This window comes from Bos javanicus, chromosome 1, assembly GCF_032452875.1.
Source record: "Bos javanicus breed banteng chromosome 1, ARS-OSU_banteng_1.0, whole genome shotgun sequence".
NCBI classification, from domain to species: domain Eukaryota; kingdom Metazoa; phylum Chordata; class Mammalia; order Artiodactyla; family Bovidae; genus Bos; species Bos javanicus.
Genome location: NC_083868.1, coordinates 69,690,158 through 69,709,789, shown reverse-complemented (window position 1 = coordinate 69,709,789; position 19,632 = coordinate 69,690,158). Strand labels below are relative to the sequence as shown.

Sequence of the window (19,632 nt, the reverse complement as noted above, 5' to 3'; positions counted from 1 at the left end):
GTCCTTTGGAAAGTTCTTTGTGGAAGGGAACCACCAGCAAGCCACTGTACTTCTGTAGAGCAGACTGTCCACTTTGACCAATGGTGTGTTACTCAGCTCTTGAGGCTCTTGACAACTGTTCCAGTGTCTGCCATCCATTTCATCAGAAATGCTGTTCCCAACCTGGAGTCCTTAGGACCCGTTGGAGTACTGTGTGAGCCAGTCTCCAAAGCTTCATGAGGTTAACTCCAGGGATGGAGCCTGTTGCTTTTGGGTGGAATTAAATCAAATCAGTGGGGTAATGATGAGTATCTCCTGCTGATTAGAAGCTCTGCTACTTAATAAATGCAGCTTGGTTAATAGTCTTTCGAAATGTCAGTTTTACAATGGCCCTGAGGTGGCAAGTAATAAAGAACTGTCGCTGGTGGCAAGGCTGGGAATGACTGTTCTAGGCCACCATTGTCCCGACTGTGGATGCAGAGCCCAAGGCCTCCTCGCTGGGGACACGGTCCCCTGTAATGCACCCACTTTTATGCAGTTTTAGGTATAGGCTTTAATCTATAATAGCATTTGAACAAAAGGCTTACGTGGCTAAAACAAAACAAAACACAGACTGTGTCACAATGGTCTGTCCTATATAGGTTATAAGGTGGACTCAAGAACAGAAGTTTTTAGCTTCTTCTATATAGACTGACGCAAATCGGGTCTAGAGGCTTTCTGCTGTCTTCCTCTTAGCTTGATCTGAAGCTTTCTCTGTGCTCAGTGAAGGATCTCATGCTTCTTCACTTAGCTCTGTGAAAAGAGGGAGAATGAGTTAGGTGTGTTTATCTATTAGATCCATATTACATATATTCACCTACCAAAATGTAATTACCATCATTTGTATCCAGATACACCCTGGCTAGTCTTAAAGCATATTTTCTTCCGTTCTAGCTTCTGGAAGTACAGAGGATTTAAACAACTCTACTGCTGTCCACAGCTCCTCGGTGAGTGGGACAGAGAGTGTCCATGTTGCCACCACGTTCCCCAACAGTGTCCAAAGGACGCCCCAGTCTTCAGCCACCAGTCTGCGACCTCTGAATGAGACAGAACATTTCCCCGAGGACTCTGAAATTGCCATAACTTCATCATCAGTCCAATCTTCCCCCTCGGAGGCAGAGTTGAGAAGAAGCAGTGGAGTATTCGGGAGCCCAGGGAATGGGGCATTCACAGAGCTGTCCACAGAAATTGCATTTGGTCCTACATCTTCCAACATCTCAAGGGAATTTTGGCAAAATGATTCTCCAAGTAAGTCTTCAATCTCTATTTGATCTATTATGGACATTTAAAAATTGTTGAATTTTTTCAAGGGGTCACTTCAAGACCATTTGTAATCTTAAAAAAAAAAAAGAAAACAGCTGTTTTCTTGGATAACACTATCTCCTTTATCTGGTAGACCACATTATCACATTTTGATTTTCAGCCCCATGACAATGTTGTGAAATTAGTGAAACAGGCATCATTCCTCCTGCTTTCTTGTAGGTGAGGAAACTGAGGCTCAGCTGGTTTAAGGAGTGAGTGCGTGATCTTTATCTCACTCACCGCAGAGCTGAGACTCCCACCTCTGAGCTCCCGGTGCTGATGCATCTTGTGGCTCTGCAGCTTCAACTGCAGACTGAGAGCTGGCCGCTCTTTAAAGCCAGCTTCAGTTATCTTATGTACAGATCATCTTCACAAATAAATGTGCAGAGTATGTAAATATACTCCTCAAGTTCATGGTTTTAGTGAGCCCCCATGGTTGATTTTTTTTTGTGTGGTATTTCAGAATTGGACTAACCTTTATTAATAATAGAACTGCCTTAGGAAAATACTGACTAAGCATAATAGTTGGGCACATTGTGTTTGATGGACGTAGCAGCATACTCACTGGCTCATACTACCCCTTGTTTTAGGGGAAAGAATAAAACACTCAAGCCTGTAAGTTACTCTGGGACTTTGCACGTACTGTTTAAAAGCTCCACTCTTCACCAGTTTTTGGTATTGCTGTCTTATTGACACTGAATAGTTTTGAAATAATTGTTTAGAACATGAAAGTGTACGTCAGGTCACACATATAGTAAACACTGTACAAGGTCCTTGCAGAGGGCACCTTCTCTTGGGGAGCTCATGTCTTAGTTGTGGAGGGATCTCTCTTACATCCACTTAATGGCCTTTTATGTCTGACACCTTTCAGCCTCCAGAGGACCCCAGCTGGCCAGTGGCTCTGGCGCAGGGAATGGCAGCCCTGTGTCTCAGACAGAAACCTCCTCTCGGTCCATCCCACCAGTCAGAGGTGAAGAGAGCACCGCTCTCTGGTTTTCCACCGGCAGCGAGCCCTTTGCAGGTGCAGCAGGAAGCTCCACTTCCCATCCTGAGGTTGTGAATGCTTCGGTTCTGACCCGCTTCTCAGCCTCTGCCCCACAGTCTCAAGGAAGTGACCCAGCGCTGTATGAAATGAGCTACTCTGAGCTGGCCACCGAGGCCTTGTCTTCATCCTCCTCAGAAAGTCTGGGCTTCTCGGCACCTCGCGGGGAGCGCTCGAGTGAGTCTCCATCCACGGAACTGCACCCCGAGGAGGGTGGGGGGCTGCCTGAGCTTGATCTTCAGTGATAATGAAATAGTTCTGCAGGCCTCTCAATATCTCCAGGCCATCCTTCTAGCTGGTTGATACCCATATACCTGTATATTCCCCAATTTTTCTGTAATGTCTCCAAGATGCTGCTGTTGTCACTTGCCACACACAGCTCGGGGACTTCTCTGCGGTGTCCTTCCAGCCCTTAGAGCTCACCCCACACCCCCATGCTGCCGCCATCACACAGCTTCTGGAAGGTGAGAGTATCATCTCCTTGTGAGTGGTTGTTCACGCCAGGTCTGGGCTTTCATCAAGAGACATTCTCCTTTCCCCCTTTTAAACAGCCTTATTGTACTATATTTCACATTCTGTACAGTTCGCCCATTTAAATGTACAATTCCGTGGGTTTTGGTATAGCCACAGAGTTGGGCCACCGTCACTACCATCTGATTCCAGAACGTTTCCATCATCCCAAAAGAAACTGTGCGCATTGTGGTCTCTTCCCCATTCTCTGCTCTTCTGGGCCTCTGACAGCCATGAATTTACTTTCTGCCTCTATAGACTTGCCTACTCGAGACGTTGCTTATAAATGGAACCATAAAACGTGTGGTCTTTGTGTTTTTCACTTAGCATCAGGTTTTCAAGGCTCATCCATGCTGTGGCGTGTGTCCGTGCTTCATCCCTTGGTACTGCCAAATACTGTCCCACTGTATGGATGTGCCACATTGTAATGTATACCTTTATCAGTTATTGGATATGTGGGTTGTTCCCACCTTTTGGTTATTATGAATAGTACTCTTGTGAACATTCAAGTACATGTTTTTGTGTGCACAGATGTTTTCTTGGAATTGCCAGGTTAGATGGTAGCTCCGTTTCTGACCTTTGAGGGACTACCAAACTTTTCCAGAGTGGCTGCACCATTTTGTATTCCCACCAGCAAAGTAGGAGGGTTTTAGTTTCTTAGCACCTTTAACACCATTTGTTGTTGTCGAGCTCTTTTGATTCTAGTGAGCTGACTCATTGGAAAAGACCCTGATGCTGGGAAAGATTGAGGGCAGAAGAAGAAGGGGGCAGCAGACGATGAGGTGGTTAGATAACATCACCGACTCGATGGGTGTGAATTTGAGGAAACTCCAGGAGATAGTGAAGCACAAGGGCTCCTGGTATGCTGCAGTTCGTGGAGTTGAACGTGACTTAGCAGTTGAGCAACAGTAACAGCAATCCTAGTGGAGGTTAGGTGGCGTCTTAAGTGGTATTGGATTGCAGTTTTCCCAGCTAACTAGTGATGGTGAGCATCTTTTCATGTGCTCATTGACCATTTGTATATATTCTTCGGAAACGTCTGTTTAGATCTTTTGACCCTTTTTAAATCGGGTTGTTTATCTTTCCTTAATTGAGTTGTGAGAGTTCTTTATATATTCTGGATACTTGTCCTTCATCAGAAAGATGATTTGCAGTCATTTTCTCTTATTCTGTGGGTTGTCTTTGAACTTTCTTGCTGTTATCCCATGAACAGCACGAATTTTTTAATTTTAATGAATTCTAGTCTGTCGCTTTGAGAAAACTTTTCCTTTGATGTTCCTTTTTAAGAATGTTTTGGAAAATATTTTGAAAACAATTCTCAAAAAAAAAAAAAAACAATTCTCATCAGCCTTATCAATGTAAATTGTATGTTGATAAACCAAAAACGCAGTAACTTATCATTTAAGCTTATAATAGGTTTGAATTCTTGCCTCTCTACCACTAACAGTGGAAGCTCTCTTCCCTGCTATTGAGTTCTGTAATTAATGAGGAAAATTATTATTTACTACTGATGTGATATGGAAAAGCATATGCTTTGTTGTAAAGAATACCACTTGTGGGTGGAGACTGTTTGTGCTGTTCTATGTCCAGGCATGGAAAACACACTCTTTCTGTCACTTAAACACAAGGTATCCTTTTCTGCCCTGCCCAGCAGTCTCAGAAGTTTCGCCTTCACAGGCCTGGAGTTTACATCCCATAGAATTTCCCTCTTCCATCTCTTCAGTACCCTACACTCTGCAGTCAGGGTGCAACTGGTGTGTGGACAATGTGACCTCAGTGTGAGTGGCACGTGGGGTTCTGAGGCACCAGATAAGGCAGAGCCATGATCCTGAAACCACCTGCTCTGGGTTAACATTAACGCTTTCTCTTTTCTCCTTGGAAGCACCCACAGCTCACAGCTTCTGCCTTACAGCTTTCAGATTTCTTCCTCCCTTCCTCTGAGTTCAGGTGCAGCCCCTCTGTTTCAGGGCATGACTTCCCCCTGTGTTAAGTCTGTCAGCCTGAGAGGGGTGGTTGGCCTACATTTTGTGTAACATCATCGCAGGCCTGTCCTCCTTGTCAGGGAAATTGTGGTCAGGTACGCTCAGCTCTCCAGCTTCTCCTGGTGGACTTTGCATGGGTCTCTTTTAAGTCCCCCCGTGAGGGTCAGATCACATCTGCAACCAGGTCCTGGCTTTCCTGGTGCTGCCCCAGCTCCCTGTGTGTGCCTGTGCCCGTGTTCATCCCTGCCGATCAGTTCACACAAACCTGTCATGAAGTGAGGGTTTCCTGGGTGGCACTCGTGGTAAAGAACCCACCTACCTTTGCAGGAGGTGTAAGAGATGTGGATTCAATCTCTGGGTTGGAAAGAGCCCCTGGAGGAGGGCACTGCAACCCACTCCAGTATTCTTGGCTAGAGAATCCCATGGACAGAGGAGCCTGGGGGGCCACAGTCCATGGGGTTGCAAAGAGTTGGATATGACCGAAGCCACTTAACACTAAGCATCATGAAGTGAACTGACCTTATACTCAGCTTTACATCCATTTTCCACCAAGGTAGGTTTCTCAAGGACTAGACTGACTTAGGAATTGGAATAAGAATCAGAAAAGTGCCGTTTTTCTCATTAGATCCAGATTATGAAGCAGTTAGGCCAAGAAGAATTGGTCCTCGTTTCCCTCATTTCTGAAAAGAAGGATTTATTTGATAATACTCTAAGATTCTTTAAGTTTATAGCATAAAATATATACCCAAGAAAAAAGGAAAAGGATATTTAGTCATGTGTCACCTATTCCTATTCAGTCCCACCAAGAAAAAAAAAAAAAAACCAAGCCCACCCATAACCTCTAACCATGATGCCGTTTCTCACTAGGTGCTAGGGTGAGGAGCTGCCCTGTAGACTAACAGCACTGTAGCATGGCGGGCCTGCATCCATCAGCTGTCACTGGTCCCACTGGGAGGTAGAAGCCTTGAGGGTAGTACCAGCCTCCCTCCCCGGTCTTGTCAGGTGGGAAGCTCCAGCAGGGTTAGTTTTTTGCCCACTTAGGTCTTCACTGGTGGCTCAGCTGGTAAAGAATCTGCCTGCAATATGGGAGACTTGGGTTCTATCCCTGGGTTGGGAAGATCCTCTGGAGAAGGGAAAGGCTACCCACTCCAGTATTTTGGCCTGGAGAAGTCCGTGGACTGTTTCGTCCATGGGGTCGCAAAGGGTCGGACATGGCTGAGCGACTTTCACTTCCCCCCACCACTGCCACCAATTTCCCTGACATAAACACTGTTTATTATGTATCACCAAGAAGAAATATTGTATCGACCCTGTTCACTGGAGTAATGAAACTTATCCTAAATCTAAGTCCCGTGAACAGCAGCGCTGATCCCGCACTGCCTCCGGAGGTTTCAGTCACTGCTATGTTAGCAGGAAAAACACACAGGTTGGGTTTTCACCTCGTCAGTTTCAGACAAAGACCCTGAGAAGGCGGAGGACAGCGTTGTGGCTCACACAGCCCCGCTGTACACCACACTGACCAGCCCTCCTCTTTCCTGTCCTCTTGTAGCCACCGAAGACAGTCCTGAGCTGGGTGTTGGTACCAAAGCTGAGGAGGGGGCTTCCTGGGGAGTGCCTGGAGTCCGCACCCACAGCCCGCACACTTCGGCTACGTTCGCTGGAGTTGGGGAGCGCACACTTCGATCTCTCACCAACCGTAGCACGACTTCCGGGGATGTGGAGCGATCGATGGCGACAACTGGAGAAATGGAGAGTGCCACACAGCAGGGAAACATGACGGTGACTGGGGACGCCCGCCCAGTCTCGGGGTCACTGGCGGCCACAAGGACCTTCGGAGGGCATGGAGGTGATGGGCAGGATCTCTTTGCATGTGACCTCGGCATATCTGTCAATTTGTTTGTGGTGCTAGGATGATTTTGGCTTCCCTGGTGGCTCAGATGGTAAAGAATCTGCCTGCAATGCAGAAGGCCTGGGTTCCATCCCTGGGTTGGGAAGGTCCCTGGGAGAAGGAAATGGCAACCCACTCCAGTATTCTTGCCTGGAGAATCCCACGGACAGAGGAGCCCAGTGGGCTATAGTTCATGGAGTGACAAAGTGTCAGACATGACTGAGTGACTTGTCTGACATGACATTTTCACCTTCACTTTCTAGAATGAGTTTGCTGTCAACCCGGAAAGTGTCTTACCAGCTCCCTGTGAAGAGCACTGTCTGGGTTCTCCCACCTCCCTACCCCTCTCCTCCCCCACACTTACCCGAGACATTGGCACTGCTTGTCCGCCAGGATGCTTGCAATCAAGGAGCCCGGCCAGGTTGTGGCTGAGGCCAATCTCCTGGGAAAGAAATATCTCATTATACAGAATGGAAAGTTGGGAGGGTTTTCCTTTTTCCATTTAGGCACAACAATTGTTCTATTTGGGGTCTTAAGAGCTTTTCAGATACTAATTTGCTTTTATCAAAAAAAAAAAAAAAGGTCTGTGGAAGGAATTTGGACCTGTTCCCTATTATTTGGGGCCCCACTTCTCTTTTATTACCGTTTCCAATGCTGCCACTATGCTCTTCACAGGAGGGCAGGTCCATTCAGACCCTGGCTGCCTCCCTGTACAGTCTCTCCAGAGAAAGTGTCTCTTCCCTGGGGGGCGGTTCACGGGCCGGACACTGAAAGTCTGTCTCAGAGTGCAGGTTCACAGATGCCTGTCTGATTGGCCTAACTGCAGTTTTTTTTCCCTTGGCAGTGACTGGGATTAGCTACGATGGAGCGAGCAGCACAGATCCTGATTGCAGGACCTCCAGTGAACACACGAACTATACCTGTGCTTCATCTCCTTTCACCAAAGGGGAACGGACACTACTGTCCATTACAGACAACAGTTCATCCTGGGATGGAAGGGAGACTTCCACCTCTTCCGTTAAGATCTCAAGCTCTTTGAGTTCAGACTCTTCTCCCTCTTCTCAGGCTCAGACCGAGAGGAGTAACGTCTCATCCCACCAAGGAGAACATGCTCAGCCTTCCACTGGGGTGCTGGTTCTGTCCACGGCCAGCTCTCCGTCTCACACACCCACCCTTAATACGCTGACCACTCTGGTTCCTCGGGACACCGATGCTAAATCTGTTGGTGGTGCATTATCATCTTCTTCCTCGGAGCCACCCTTGCCCCTGCCCTCAGTGTCGCAGTCCTACCAGTTCTCATCAACCTTGCCATCTGCTGGGGCCTCCACTCACCACCTGCAGTCCAGCCCTGATGCGCCCACTCCTTTGTCCTCCTCGCCTCCACCCTCGTCAGTGTCCCTGACGGCGTCTGCCCCGGCCTCGCTGTCTGACTCACAGACAGCCCTCCCACATGCACCTTTTACCCCCATCCTGCCCAGGACAAGGGATGCTCCCGTGACTTCAGTTCGGATGTCAGCAGTCACATCGTCTATTCCTAGCAGTCAAACGGCAGATCCTCCTAAGAACCAGAGTAGCCCATACCTCAAGAACACCGTTACAGAATCAAAGCCACCAAGCCTGCAGACTCTGCCTGCGGAGGCCACGAAAGCTGTAACAGTGATGTCTACTCTGGGGATCCCTTCACCCCGGCCTTTCACAGACTACTCCACTTCTACAGACACTGAGCAAACCCTTCCAGCCACGAGCACCGACTTAGCCCACACGTCTCCAGCTTTGGCAGCCACCACTCCCGAGACCTCTCATTCTCCTGTGGCCAGCCCTAGCCTCCAGTCAAGCACAGCAGCTCTGACGGGTGGCCCCACCACAGGACAGACAGTGGCCAGAGAAACAGAGCAGACAGTGGTTCAGCTCTCGCCAACCAGTCCTGAAATTCTCGTGGTCCAAGTCACAACAGAAGGTGCTGTCACCACAGAAGAGAGCCCAGTGGATAGAGATGCTGCCACCAGATCGTTCCCTCTGACCAAAGAATCAACAACAAGGCCTGGCCCTATAGAAGACAACAGCCTGGCTTCACCTTTCCTCAAAACATCTCCTTCCCCCAGAACCACGCCTGTCTCTACAGCTAAGGTGTTAACTCCTCCATCGACCACCTCCACTGTGCGGAGCAGCACCCGGTCACCCACAGCACCGTCGTCTCCCGCTGCAGGTAGGGCGTGGCTGTGGACACGCCGAGGATTGCTCGGGGCTCTGGTGTGATCTCAGTGCTCTCTGTTGAATCACTTAAAGCAGGAAAGAATGCCCCAGTGACCATTTTCTCACCTTTTTCTCACCCCTGAGTTACAGAGGGCAGACAGGAGAAGATGCCGTTGGCTGTGTTGACACTAGTAGTGAGTAGCTTGTAATGCCCCGTAATTGCGTGACCTTTTCAAGCATGCCTTTAACAAGGCCAGAGTGGGCTAGTGAAGTGAGATTGAAGGGTGGGAAACTGGAGTCAAGAAGCTTTACGTGACTTGTCTGAGACAACAGAGCGAGCAAGTGCCTGCTTCCAGATCAGAATCCCAAGCTTCTGGGTTAGTCAGCTGGTGCCCCAGTCACCAGGGAAGTGTCTCTTGATCCCCTGAGATTTCCCTAAGACTATGGCACTGGCTGATAAATGTGGGTGAAGGGACATGTTCAATGAGAAGACGATGAACTGACCTTTCCCATAGTGACTGTGTGACATTGCGCTTGAGGTTATGTATCTCTATCCATGTAAAAGTTGCTGGGACAAGAGAAATAAAACCATCCACCTGATTCTTTGTCACTTAAGAACAGGGAATAGGGAGTAGGATGGTACCTCCTTTGATATCAAGGTCAAAATTTGCTGGATATTTAGTTTGTCTAGACTCAGGCAAGGAAAACTCTATTGATAAAAATGTGAAATGGAGACTGAAGGAAAGCGGGAAGAAGGGGAGGGCATTGGAGGCAGGTCCAACTAGGCAGCCATCGTCCAGCTTGTGGTCCAGCCATAGAGCCCACGCAGCCCCGAGAGCCCTGATGCATCAGTGCCTGCTTCGTGCCGGTGGTCTGAGTGCCACTAGGAGATGAAGCAGGCTGCTGCTTCTGGCGAGTTTGCAGTCCTGCTTCAGGACTCACAGGCTTCATTTCCAGATGCCAAGTATATTCCAATATTAGATAGAACATAATTCACAGGTGTCCCTTAAAGCCGATTACAGCCCCTGCAGTGATAACTAGACCAGTAGGAGGAGGATTGATACTGGCTGTTGCTGTGTCTTTTGTGACAGAGCCCGTGGGTGCAGCGTTTGGATATAGAGGTGCTGTGCACACGTTTAGGTATATCTGAAGTAGCCATGAGGAGCAAGGACACCATCTTCAGGTTCGGCCTATTTGTCTTCAGGGAAATTCTGGAGCTAGAACTCTTGATTTTTGTCTTCTTTTTCTCACTCTACCACTGACTTTTCTCCTTGGAGATCACTTTTCTCCTTCTGTTATGAGTTTGGATTTTTCTCAGTGTGTGTCGGAAACCTTTATTAGGCACTTATGGTATAACAAGTGTGACAAGGCCAGTTATAGAGACCAAAGCAGAGAGTGTGGTCACTGCCCCAGGAGCCGGCAGTCCAGGAGGACAGTGGGGCCTGGGCCTCGCAAGGGCCTGGCGGAGTCAGATGGGCTCATGGTCACACCGTGTGAAGAGAGTGCTCATTTGCAGGCTTTTTTCTGAACAACTGCATAGTTATTTGGAGACCTGTTTATAGTGTGAGATCTTTGGAAAAGAGAAAACTTGGAGCAGGGAGGATAGTTGATCAGGTGTCATGTCCCCCTTAACGTGTGTTTTAAATAGGCATTGTTTCAAGTAAAATTTGTTAAGTATCCCAAGGCAATGTCATCATTTCCAGGCTCAGGAATCTGTAAGCAGCATTCGGATTTGAACCAGCGCCTGTATTCAGGGATCCAGCTGTTTAATATGCCTGTGTGTACACAGCCAGTGCTGGCATCCAGTCCCCACACTTCTCTTCTGCACCTCCGGGAACCCATTCTATTTCGTAGTATGGCCTTTTCAGGGCAAGTACACAGAAATAAGCAAGAATCAAATATTAGCTGAGAGAGTTAAATATTTACCTAGAGCTGCCTTTTTACCTTTGCTGTGTGATTAACCGCTCTATTCTGGAAATGTGTTTTCAGTTAACAGCTGCACCACTCACCCTTGTCTTCATGATGGGAAGTGCGTTGTGGATCTCACCACACATCCTGGGTACCGATGTGTGTGCTCACCTGCCTGGCAAGGGGACAACTGCAGTGTGGGTAAGAAGAAAAGTCATCTGCGATGGTCTATAATGTAGTGCCACACTGAGGCAGGCAATAGGCTCCTTTTCCTCCAAAACATAGGGCAGTAAGATTTTTAAATTCATACCCTGCTTACTTGAAGTTTGGAATGCTTATGCATTGTCTGCAGAGTAATGTCAGACAGTGACATTGACAGGCCGCCACGGTCCGGCTGCCTTCTGTGGACTCTGCATTCCTGGACCACCCACGGCTCCCTGAAAACTCCCACAATTTACTGCTCTGACCTTCGTTGTGCTGGTGCTTCAGCCTAGAATCCCCCTACCCACATCTGCTTATTAAAGTCCTTCCAGTCTTTGTCCAGATGTTATTTGAAACAGTCCTTAATTCTCTCTCCCATCAAAATACTTACCTTCTTTACTTTCTCTGTACTTTCAAATCCTGCCTTATATTTATATTTATTTGTACCCCTGGCTGCCCCCACCCTCAGTAGACTGGTGGCCCCTTGAGAACAAGTGCAGCGTCCACTCGTTTCTGGTTCTCTCCACATCCAGTGCCGTCTGGCCCTTGGAAGTGCTCCTTATACCAGATTATGAGTGTGCTGCCTGCTGCAGACTCACTGTGGTCCTGTGTTCCCTCCTCCACAGATGTGAACGAATGCCTCTCGAACCCCTGCCCACCCCTAGCCACGTGCAACAATACTCAGGGATCCTTCACCTGCAGATGCCCAGTGGGGTACCAGCTGGAAAAAGGGATATGCAATTTGGGTGAGAGAGCTCATCTGTCTTGGAATTTTCTCTGCACTACAATGTATTTTGCAAAATAACATTTACTGTTTTTCTCCCTAATCAAAATCAATATTTGCCCAAGGTATAAACTGAAGGAATATAGGAGTAGAAGATACTATTATTCCACCACTCAGAGACGTAGCACTCTATTTGCAGTCTTTTTTTAGTGTACATTATATTTTTATACAGTTGGAAGTCATATGGTATTTGTACAAACTTTATGTCTTAAACATTTTTCATGTTATTAAAAATATTATACAGACTTTGTAGTGACTGCATAAATATGCCATCATTTATGCAAACACTATTTGCTTAATGTTCTTACCCTACGGTTAGGGGGAAAAAAAGATCAAAAGGATAGTTCAACCAAAGAGTAAAAAAAAAAAAAGAAAAAAATTAGGGAGAGGAAAAAAGAGAATAAAACCCTGATTGTCCTACCATATTCGCACATACTTTTCATTTTTAAAAACTATCTTCATGTTCTTGTCCACAGGTAGATAACATTTTTACAAAGCTACTGCCAAAATTGTATCATACAATTTGTCACATTTTGACCTTGAATTTAATAGAGTCCAGGAAGCTGGTTGGTTTTAGATATAATCTCCATTTTACAGGTTAAAAAGCAAACAACCCAAGTGAAAACTAAGGCCCTGCAAAGTAACCAGTGGCCCAGCTTCTGTAACTGCTTTGTGAGAGGCCAGGTTTGCAGCCCACAGTTCTTCCGTCACACAAGGCTGTGTTTGTCCTAAGAACTTTCTTGCGCCCAGGGTGTGTAACCTGCGTTAGAATGCCAAGTTCAGTGAAGAACTAGAAGAAATTAGAAATGAGGAATGGGGTTATCGAAGATGGATAAGGGAACTGTCAGGTACAGTGACACAACTTGGAATCATCTTAAATCTCTTACTGTTGTATTTAACACAGAAAAAGTTCTTAGAAAATGCTTTTTTGAGAGAACAAATGTCTGTATCCTTTGAAATTGTTATTTGTGTGATTTCTACTGCCCATGAGCTGAGGAGGATCATCAAGACTTTTTAAGAAGATGGTGTCAAATGACAAAACTAAAACAATTTGGTAACGAATTTGATGTCCTTTATTAAAGGGAAAGTAATTCATGGACTGGGGAAGTACAGGGCCTCACAAACCATGTGAGGAACACTCTTTTGGAGCTACTTTGGGCAAGAGTGAGTTTTACTGAGTGTTAAAGTGCTGCACTCAATATGCCAGCAAATTTGGAAAACTCAGCATTGGCCACAGGACTGGAAAAGGTCAGTTTTCATTCCAGTCCCAAAGAAAGGCAATGCCAAAGAATGCTCAAACTACTGCACAGTTGCACTCATCTCACACGCTAGTAAAGTAATGCTCAAAATTCTCCAAGCCAAGCTTCAACAGTACATGAACCATGAGCTTCCAGATGTTCAAGCTGGATTTAGAAAAGGCAGAGGAACCAGAGATCAAATTGCCAACATCCGTTGGATCATTGAAAAAGGAAGAGAGTTCCAGAAAAACATCTTCTGCTTTATTGACTATGCCAAAGCCTTTGACTGTGTGGATCACAACAAACTGTGAAAAATTCTGAAAGAGATAGAAATACCAGACCACCTTATCTGCCTCCTGAGAAATCTGTATGCAGGTCAAGAAGTAACAGTTAGAACTGGACATGGAACAACAGACTTGTTTCAAATCGGGAAAGGAGTACATCAAGGCTGTATATTGTCACTCTGCTTATTTAACTTATATGCAGAGTACATCATGGGAAATGCTGGGCTGGATGAAGCACAAGCTGGAATCAAGATTGCTGGGAGAAATATCAATAACCTCACATATGCAGATGGCACCACCCTTATGGCAGAAAGCAAAAAGGAACTAAAGAGCCTCTTGATGAAAGTGAAAAAGTTGGCTTAAAACTCAACATTAAGAAAACTAAGATCATGGCATCTGGTCCCATCACTTCATGGCATAAGTAGATGGGGAAAAAATGGAAACAGTGACAGACTTTATTTTTCTGGGCTCCAAAATCACTGTAGATGGTGATTGCAGCCGTGAAATTAAAAGATGGCTTGCTCCTTGGAAGGAAAGTTATGACTAACCTAGACAGCATATTAAAAAGCAGAGACATTACTTTGCTAACCAAGGTCCATCTAGTCAAAGCTATGGTTTTTCCAGTAGTCATGCATGGATGTGAGAGTTGGACCAAAAGAAAGCTGAGTGCCGAAGAATTGATGTTTTTGAACTGTGCTGTTGGAGAAGACTCTTGAGAGTCCCTTGGACTGCAAGGAGATCCAACCAGTCAATCCTAAAGAAATCAGTCCTGAATATTCATTGGAAGGACTGATGCTGAAGCTGAAGCTCCAGTACTTTGGCCGCCTGATGTGAAGAGCTGACTCATTGGGAAAGACCCTGATGCTGAGAAAGATTGAAGGCAGGAGGAGAAGACGACGACAAAGGATGAGATGCTGGATGGCATCATCTGCTCAATGGACATGAGTTTGAGCAAGCTCCGGGAGTTGGTGATGGACAGGGAAGCCTGGGATGCTGCAGTCCATGGGGTTGCAAAGAGTTGGACATGACTGAGCAACTGAACTGAACTGAGTTTTATAGAACATAGAAGCAGCAATGGGGAAACAGGGCATGATTGTCTAGGGTTGCATATCTGACCTTATGTAGAAAAAAGTTTAGAGCCCAGAGTTGGCTTTACTATTGAGGATGGGCTGACTGATGCGCTGCATTACTAATCAAGGGGAGCATTTTAGGAACTTGAAAGTTGGACTTGCTGATGTGGCACCCCAGGCAGGTGTAGCTGCATCTTGGGGCTAGAAATGTATTTCAGCAACTTGTACCCTACTAAAATAAGGGTCGAATTTGAAAATTGTTTAAAATACAGGGATCAAGTCAAAGTGTTATTTTTTAAGGTAGAAAAATCTGAGAATATAGACATCAGTCAAAGTCAAGACATGCTCGTAACCTATTCCTAGCTGCACCCTGTAGGAAATAAGCAAGGAGTTTTCTGTTTAAGAATGGAGACGGAAATGATTTTATTTTGAAACAGTATGGAAAAGTATACTTGCCCAGAGACTCAAATGCCAGGTTTCCAGTTCCAGGGTCAGCATGTATAGCACAGTGACTCCCTGAGCCTCAATTTCCTCATCTGTAAAATCAGATTACCACCTGCTCTGCTTCCCACTCAAGGATATTATGAAGAGCAAATAAAATAATGTATTTGAGCAAGCTTGGAAAGTGGTAGGATTCTTCAGATGGGAGGTATCCTTTGACATTAGGTTTCTAATCTCTTGGACCAGAACTGAAAGCAATGAAAGTGATAAACTACTCTGAATACAGAGCAATAATTATGGATCTTTTAAGAGTAAATCACCAGTGAAAAAACTGCCCTAGAGCCAGATGATGTAACTGCAGTGTGAAGATGTGACTATGCCTGGGGGACACTGTGGAGCCTTATTCACGTTCACACGGATGCAGAGGCCATGTTTACTGCGCTGATTGAGAAGAGATCTGTACTTGCCAGTTACCATATGTGTGTTTCTGCACAGAGAGTCTGGGTGCAGACCTAGACCTGAGGATGGAGTGGGGGGACTGTTCTGGAAGCCTGTGTGTGGAGTGTCCCACAGGCACCGTGGATCAGGAGGAGAGCCGCTTACTGTGTTAACAATCATCTTTCCCTTTTCAAGTCATTTAGCTTCATTGTTCATAAACATCAGAGGAACATGCAAATTAGAGTGTGCTGAAACGCTTTCATTTGGCCAAGAATGTTTTCAAAGAGCTCCCTGCTGCTCAGAAAGAGTCCTAAGCAGCTGGCTTCACTGAACTGTAGAACAAGCAAAAAGATGTTAAATAAGGATTAAGGGCTTTAGACAGTAAGTATACGATGTTAAATGTTTTCCCTGGCTCATTTGTGGGCCTTTTTCTTAATTCAGCAGGCAAGCTTTCTGTGAAAGAGCAGCTTCATGGGTCTCTGTGTTGAGATTTTTTTTTTTCTTGTCCAGAGGGAGAGATAAGAATTTAATCTAAAGGAAGATAAGAACCAGATATAAGGCAGGCTACCCTAATTTTTGATTGCCTACCCATTTGTAAGTTCCATTCCCCTCAGGCCCAATCAGCACAAATTGATGTTAACTGGAATTTTATTTTAGGAGTGAAATGGACCTTGGAAAATGGGGCTACATGCTTTTGTGTCTGAACCCAATGGTATCTTGAATATGGGTTGTTTTCACATACAGCTTGTCATCGTGGAGTCTGACAGCTCCCTGGGGTGGGGCCCTGCTGCAGATGTTTGACACCTTTCTCTGCAGCCGCTTAGTTGCCCTTAGACTGTTGGATTCCTCAGGGGTCTGTGGGTTTAGGGGGTAGAACACCTTGGAACATGGACGCACGTGATGTTAAATGTTAATTTTGGCCCTTGGGAGCTGGGTGATCCTGGGAAGTAACCCAGCTTCTGGAAGCCTCTTTTATCAATGATAGAACAGACATTTCCTCTGAGCAAGAGGAATAGGGATTGGATAGAGGTGACTAATGAGAAGAGGAAATCAGAGCACACCCTTGAAGTTAGGGCTTGCTTACTAACTTGATAAAAGACCTAGAAAGCAAGAACTTTGCTTCATCCAAAGCTTTATAGGGGTTGACAAGTCTTTCCAGCCCCAGGTCTCCCTCCCCTCCTCCTTGAACTGTGTCCTTAGCTCACCTCTCTTCTCTGCCACAGCTTCACTGAGCATCCAAGGTGTGAGAGCCCACTGGAGAGGTGAGGAAGGCTTGTGCTCACGTAGGCTAAAGGCTCCTTGGAGCCTCTCACCCAGAGGTCTGCTCAGTCTCAGCCTTCAGCTCAACTGAGTAGGTGCTCATGTTGCTAGAGGAGCCCTGAGGAGGGAGAGGTGGTCTCCACCCTCCAGGAGAAAGAAATGTTTAGAGAGCATCCTGGGAGGTGGAGGAAAGCTGGGTGCCCTGAGATTTATAGATGCTCACACTTGTGCAGGTTGACCTTGTGAGGTCTAACAGGTTATGTTTTCATTTTCAGTTAGAACCTTCGTGACAGAGTTTAAACTAAAGAAAACATTTCTTAATACCACTGTGGAAAAACATTCAGACCTCCGTGAAGTTGAAAATGAGATCACCAAAATGGTAAGTTTCCCAAGAGGCATCTCCCTGCTACTCCTTTGTTTTCTAGAACAGATTTTATTCAGAGTGGAAACTTCCTGAGGATCACCTGTATCTTCATTTCTATCATACTTGAAAGGCGAATGTCAGGGTAAAATTAAAGGCCTCTCAGAAATAGTAGGGAGGTGTTGAGAACCAGTGATGTTGGTAGAAGCATTTCTTCTAATGTGTCTTCCTGAACTGCTTTTATCAATGCCTTGGCATTTATTTCTTTTCCATGTCACACACTTAGATGACATGCACTAGTAAGAGCTGTTGGTAAAGAGGAAAGACCTAGAGAATCCTGCCATCCCATCTGCTGTTGACCTGCTATGTGACTTTTTTGTGTGTGTCTCAGAACTTGGGGCGGAGAAGGCAATGGCACCCCACTCCAGTACTCTTGCCTGGAAAATCCCATGGATGGAGGAGCCTGGTAGGCTGCAGTCCATGGGGTCGCCAAGGGTTGAACACGACCAAGCGACTTCACTTTCACTTTTCACTTTCATGCATTGGAGAAGGAAATGGCAACCCACTCCAGTGTTCTTGCCTGGAGAATCCCAGGGACGGGAGCCTGGTGGGCTGCCATCTATGGGGTTGCACAGAGTCGGACACAGCTGAAGCGACTTAGCAGCAGCAGCAGAACTTGGGGAGAATGATGCTTTTTCTCAAGGGAATGACAAAGGTGGAGGTTAATCCCATTATCCAGGGTTGAGAATTCACTGAATGGATTATCTGGGGGCCTTTGATTCTTCTTCTTTCCCTCCTCTCCTCCTTTTTGTCAGGAAAAAAGTAAAAATGGAGAGGAAGGAAGAAGAGTCAGAAATGAAGCTCAGACAGTATTTTGCTTCTCAGCTGCTACCAGAGTCTGAGTTCATGCTCAGAAACTTGAAATTTGCCATTAAAATAAGTTTTAGAGATTGATTTCTGATTTTAATTTTACTTGTTCTTTATGGGTAAGAGAATATTAGCCAAAACCTATAAGATTTTAGAAGACCATGGGTTTGATTTGTGTAAAAATTAGATTCCAGTTCCCTTTCTGTATGAGCATCTACTCTGTAGCAGGCACTTTGCCTCCTGTAAGAGGTATTGCCAACACCTTTACAGATGAAAACCTGGAGGGCTCTGGAAGTTAATGACATTGCCTGAGATTACACAGAGCAGGTGCAAAGTTAGGAAACAATCCGCTAGACCACTGTCACTTCTGATACCAATTGTGAGTTCAGGAATCTCCAAGAGACAGTTTTGATAATGCACTAGAAGTACTCAGAAATCTCACTGAAAGTTGTTAAATTCAACATTAGGGTTTATTACAGTGGAAAGAGCCAGGTAACAGCCAAGGGAAGAGATGCATGGGACAAAGTCCAGAAGGGTTTCAAATTCATTCCAGTCATCCTCTCTCTGTGAGGTCATAGACAGGGTTAACTCCTCTCGGCAATGATGTATACAGTATTCATGGAGCATCGCCAACCAGGCAGACTCACCGAGCCTTGGTGTCTGAAGCCAAAACACAGATAGTTGTCTGTAATCCTGACCTGAGTCTCTAGCCCCTCTGGAGGTCCAGCTGGTACCTTGTAACTCAAAACCCCCAGCATAAATCATACTATTAGACTATCTGGAGTGGCCAGGGCTTCCAGATCTACAAAGGCAGGACATTCCAAAGGATTAGAGATTACCTTCCAGGAGTCAAGGGCTGGACCTCTCTTTGGTTAAGGTCAAATTCTTTACTAAATGGCAGGGTTTTATGTCTACTAACCCTATAGTGAGTGTTCTTGGCACCCTACTGCAGCTGCCTCTTTGCTGGGCTGTAGGTCAGTATTTCCTTCTAAGATAGTATAGGGGCTGAGAACCTCCTGCAGAGATATAGTCCTTCCCATTACACAGTCCTCAATGACCCATCTGCTTTGCTCAGTTTTACCCAATATCAACCGGCTTCCCTGGTGGCTCAGTGGTGAAGAATCCGCCTGTCAATGCAGGAAATGCAGGAGACACAGATTTGAATTCCTGGGCAACCCAGGCACGGCAACCCACTCCAGTATTCTTGCCTGGAAAATCCCACGGACAGAGGAACCTGATGGGCTGCATGCAGTCCATAGGGTCACAAAGAGTGGGACATGACTGAAGCAACACACTCACACACACCCAGTATCAACATATAATTTATTAGTGATGTGACATCCCTACCCCCAAGAAATAGCAAAGATTTAGGGAATGACTAGAGAGGATTTAGGCTGTGACTCAAATGGCCTTTCCCAAGATGCTGCTCTGTTCTGAAATATGCTATTTCTGTTTTTTCCTGGGGAAAAAGAAAATTTAATAATAATACATCATTGCCTTATGAATATAAAGCAATGTTAATACAAAGACAAAAAGGGTTTGATAGCATCCTGTGTCTGAATCCATCTTGTGAAGGATGAGATATGTCTGACACACGCTTTGAAGACAGGTAGACTGCATTGGTCAAGGTATTGAGACCCTCAGCTGCATGGAAGGAAGCCCCAAGCCCCAGTTCATGCTATGGGCGGAGTGGGGAGGCAGGCATGGTACATCATGCCCCACAGGGGTTTTCTGCTCTTTCCAAGGGCACAAGGCAAACACAGGGAGTCACTCTTAATTTGCTCTCAACAAAAGGGCTCTTGACCCATCTAATGTAATTTCTCACGGAGAGCCTTTTTGAAGAGG

The 19,632-nt window shown here is 46.0% G+C and overlaps 1 protein-coding gene across 1 annotated transcript in view; it reads left to right on the top strand.

The window, feature by feature from the left end:
* Window positions 1–19,632, top strand: part of HEG1 (heart development protein with EGF like domains 1) — an 84,242-nt gene that overhangs the window by 28,768 nt on the left and 35,842 nt on the right. Inside the window, exons 4-10 of the mRNA XM_061410808.1 lie at window positions 913–1,266; window positions 2,192–2,539; window positions 6,404–6,700; window positions 7,587–8,948; window positions 10,925–11,044; window positions 11,671–11,790; window positions 16,835–16,938. Of these exons, the coding sequence (XP_061266792.1) occupies window positions 913–1,266; window positions 2,192–2,539; window positions 6,404–6,700; window positions 7,587–8,948; window positions 10,925–11,044; window positions 11,671–11,790; window positions 16,835–16,938 (2,705 nt within the window). The remainder of the gene's footprint in view (window positions 1–912; window positions 1,267–2,191; window positions 2,540–6,403; window positions 6,701–7,586; window positions 8,949–10,924; window positions 11,045–11,670; window positions 11,791–16,834; window positions 16,939–19,632) is intronic.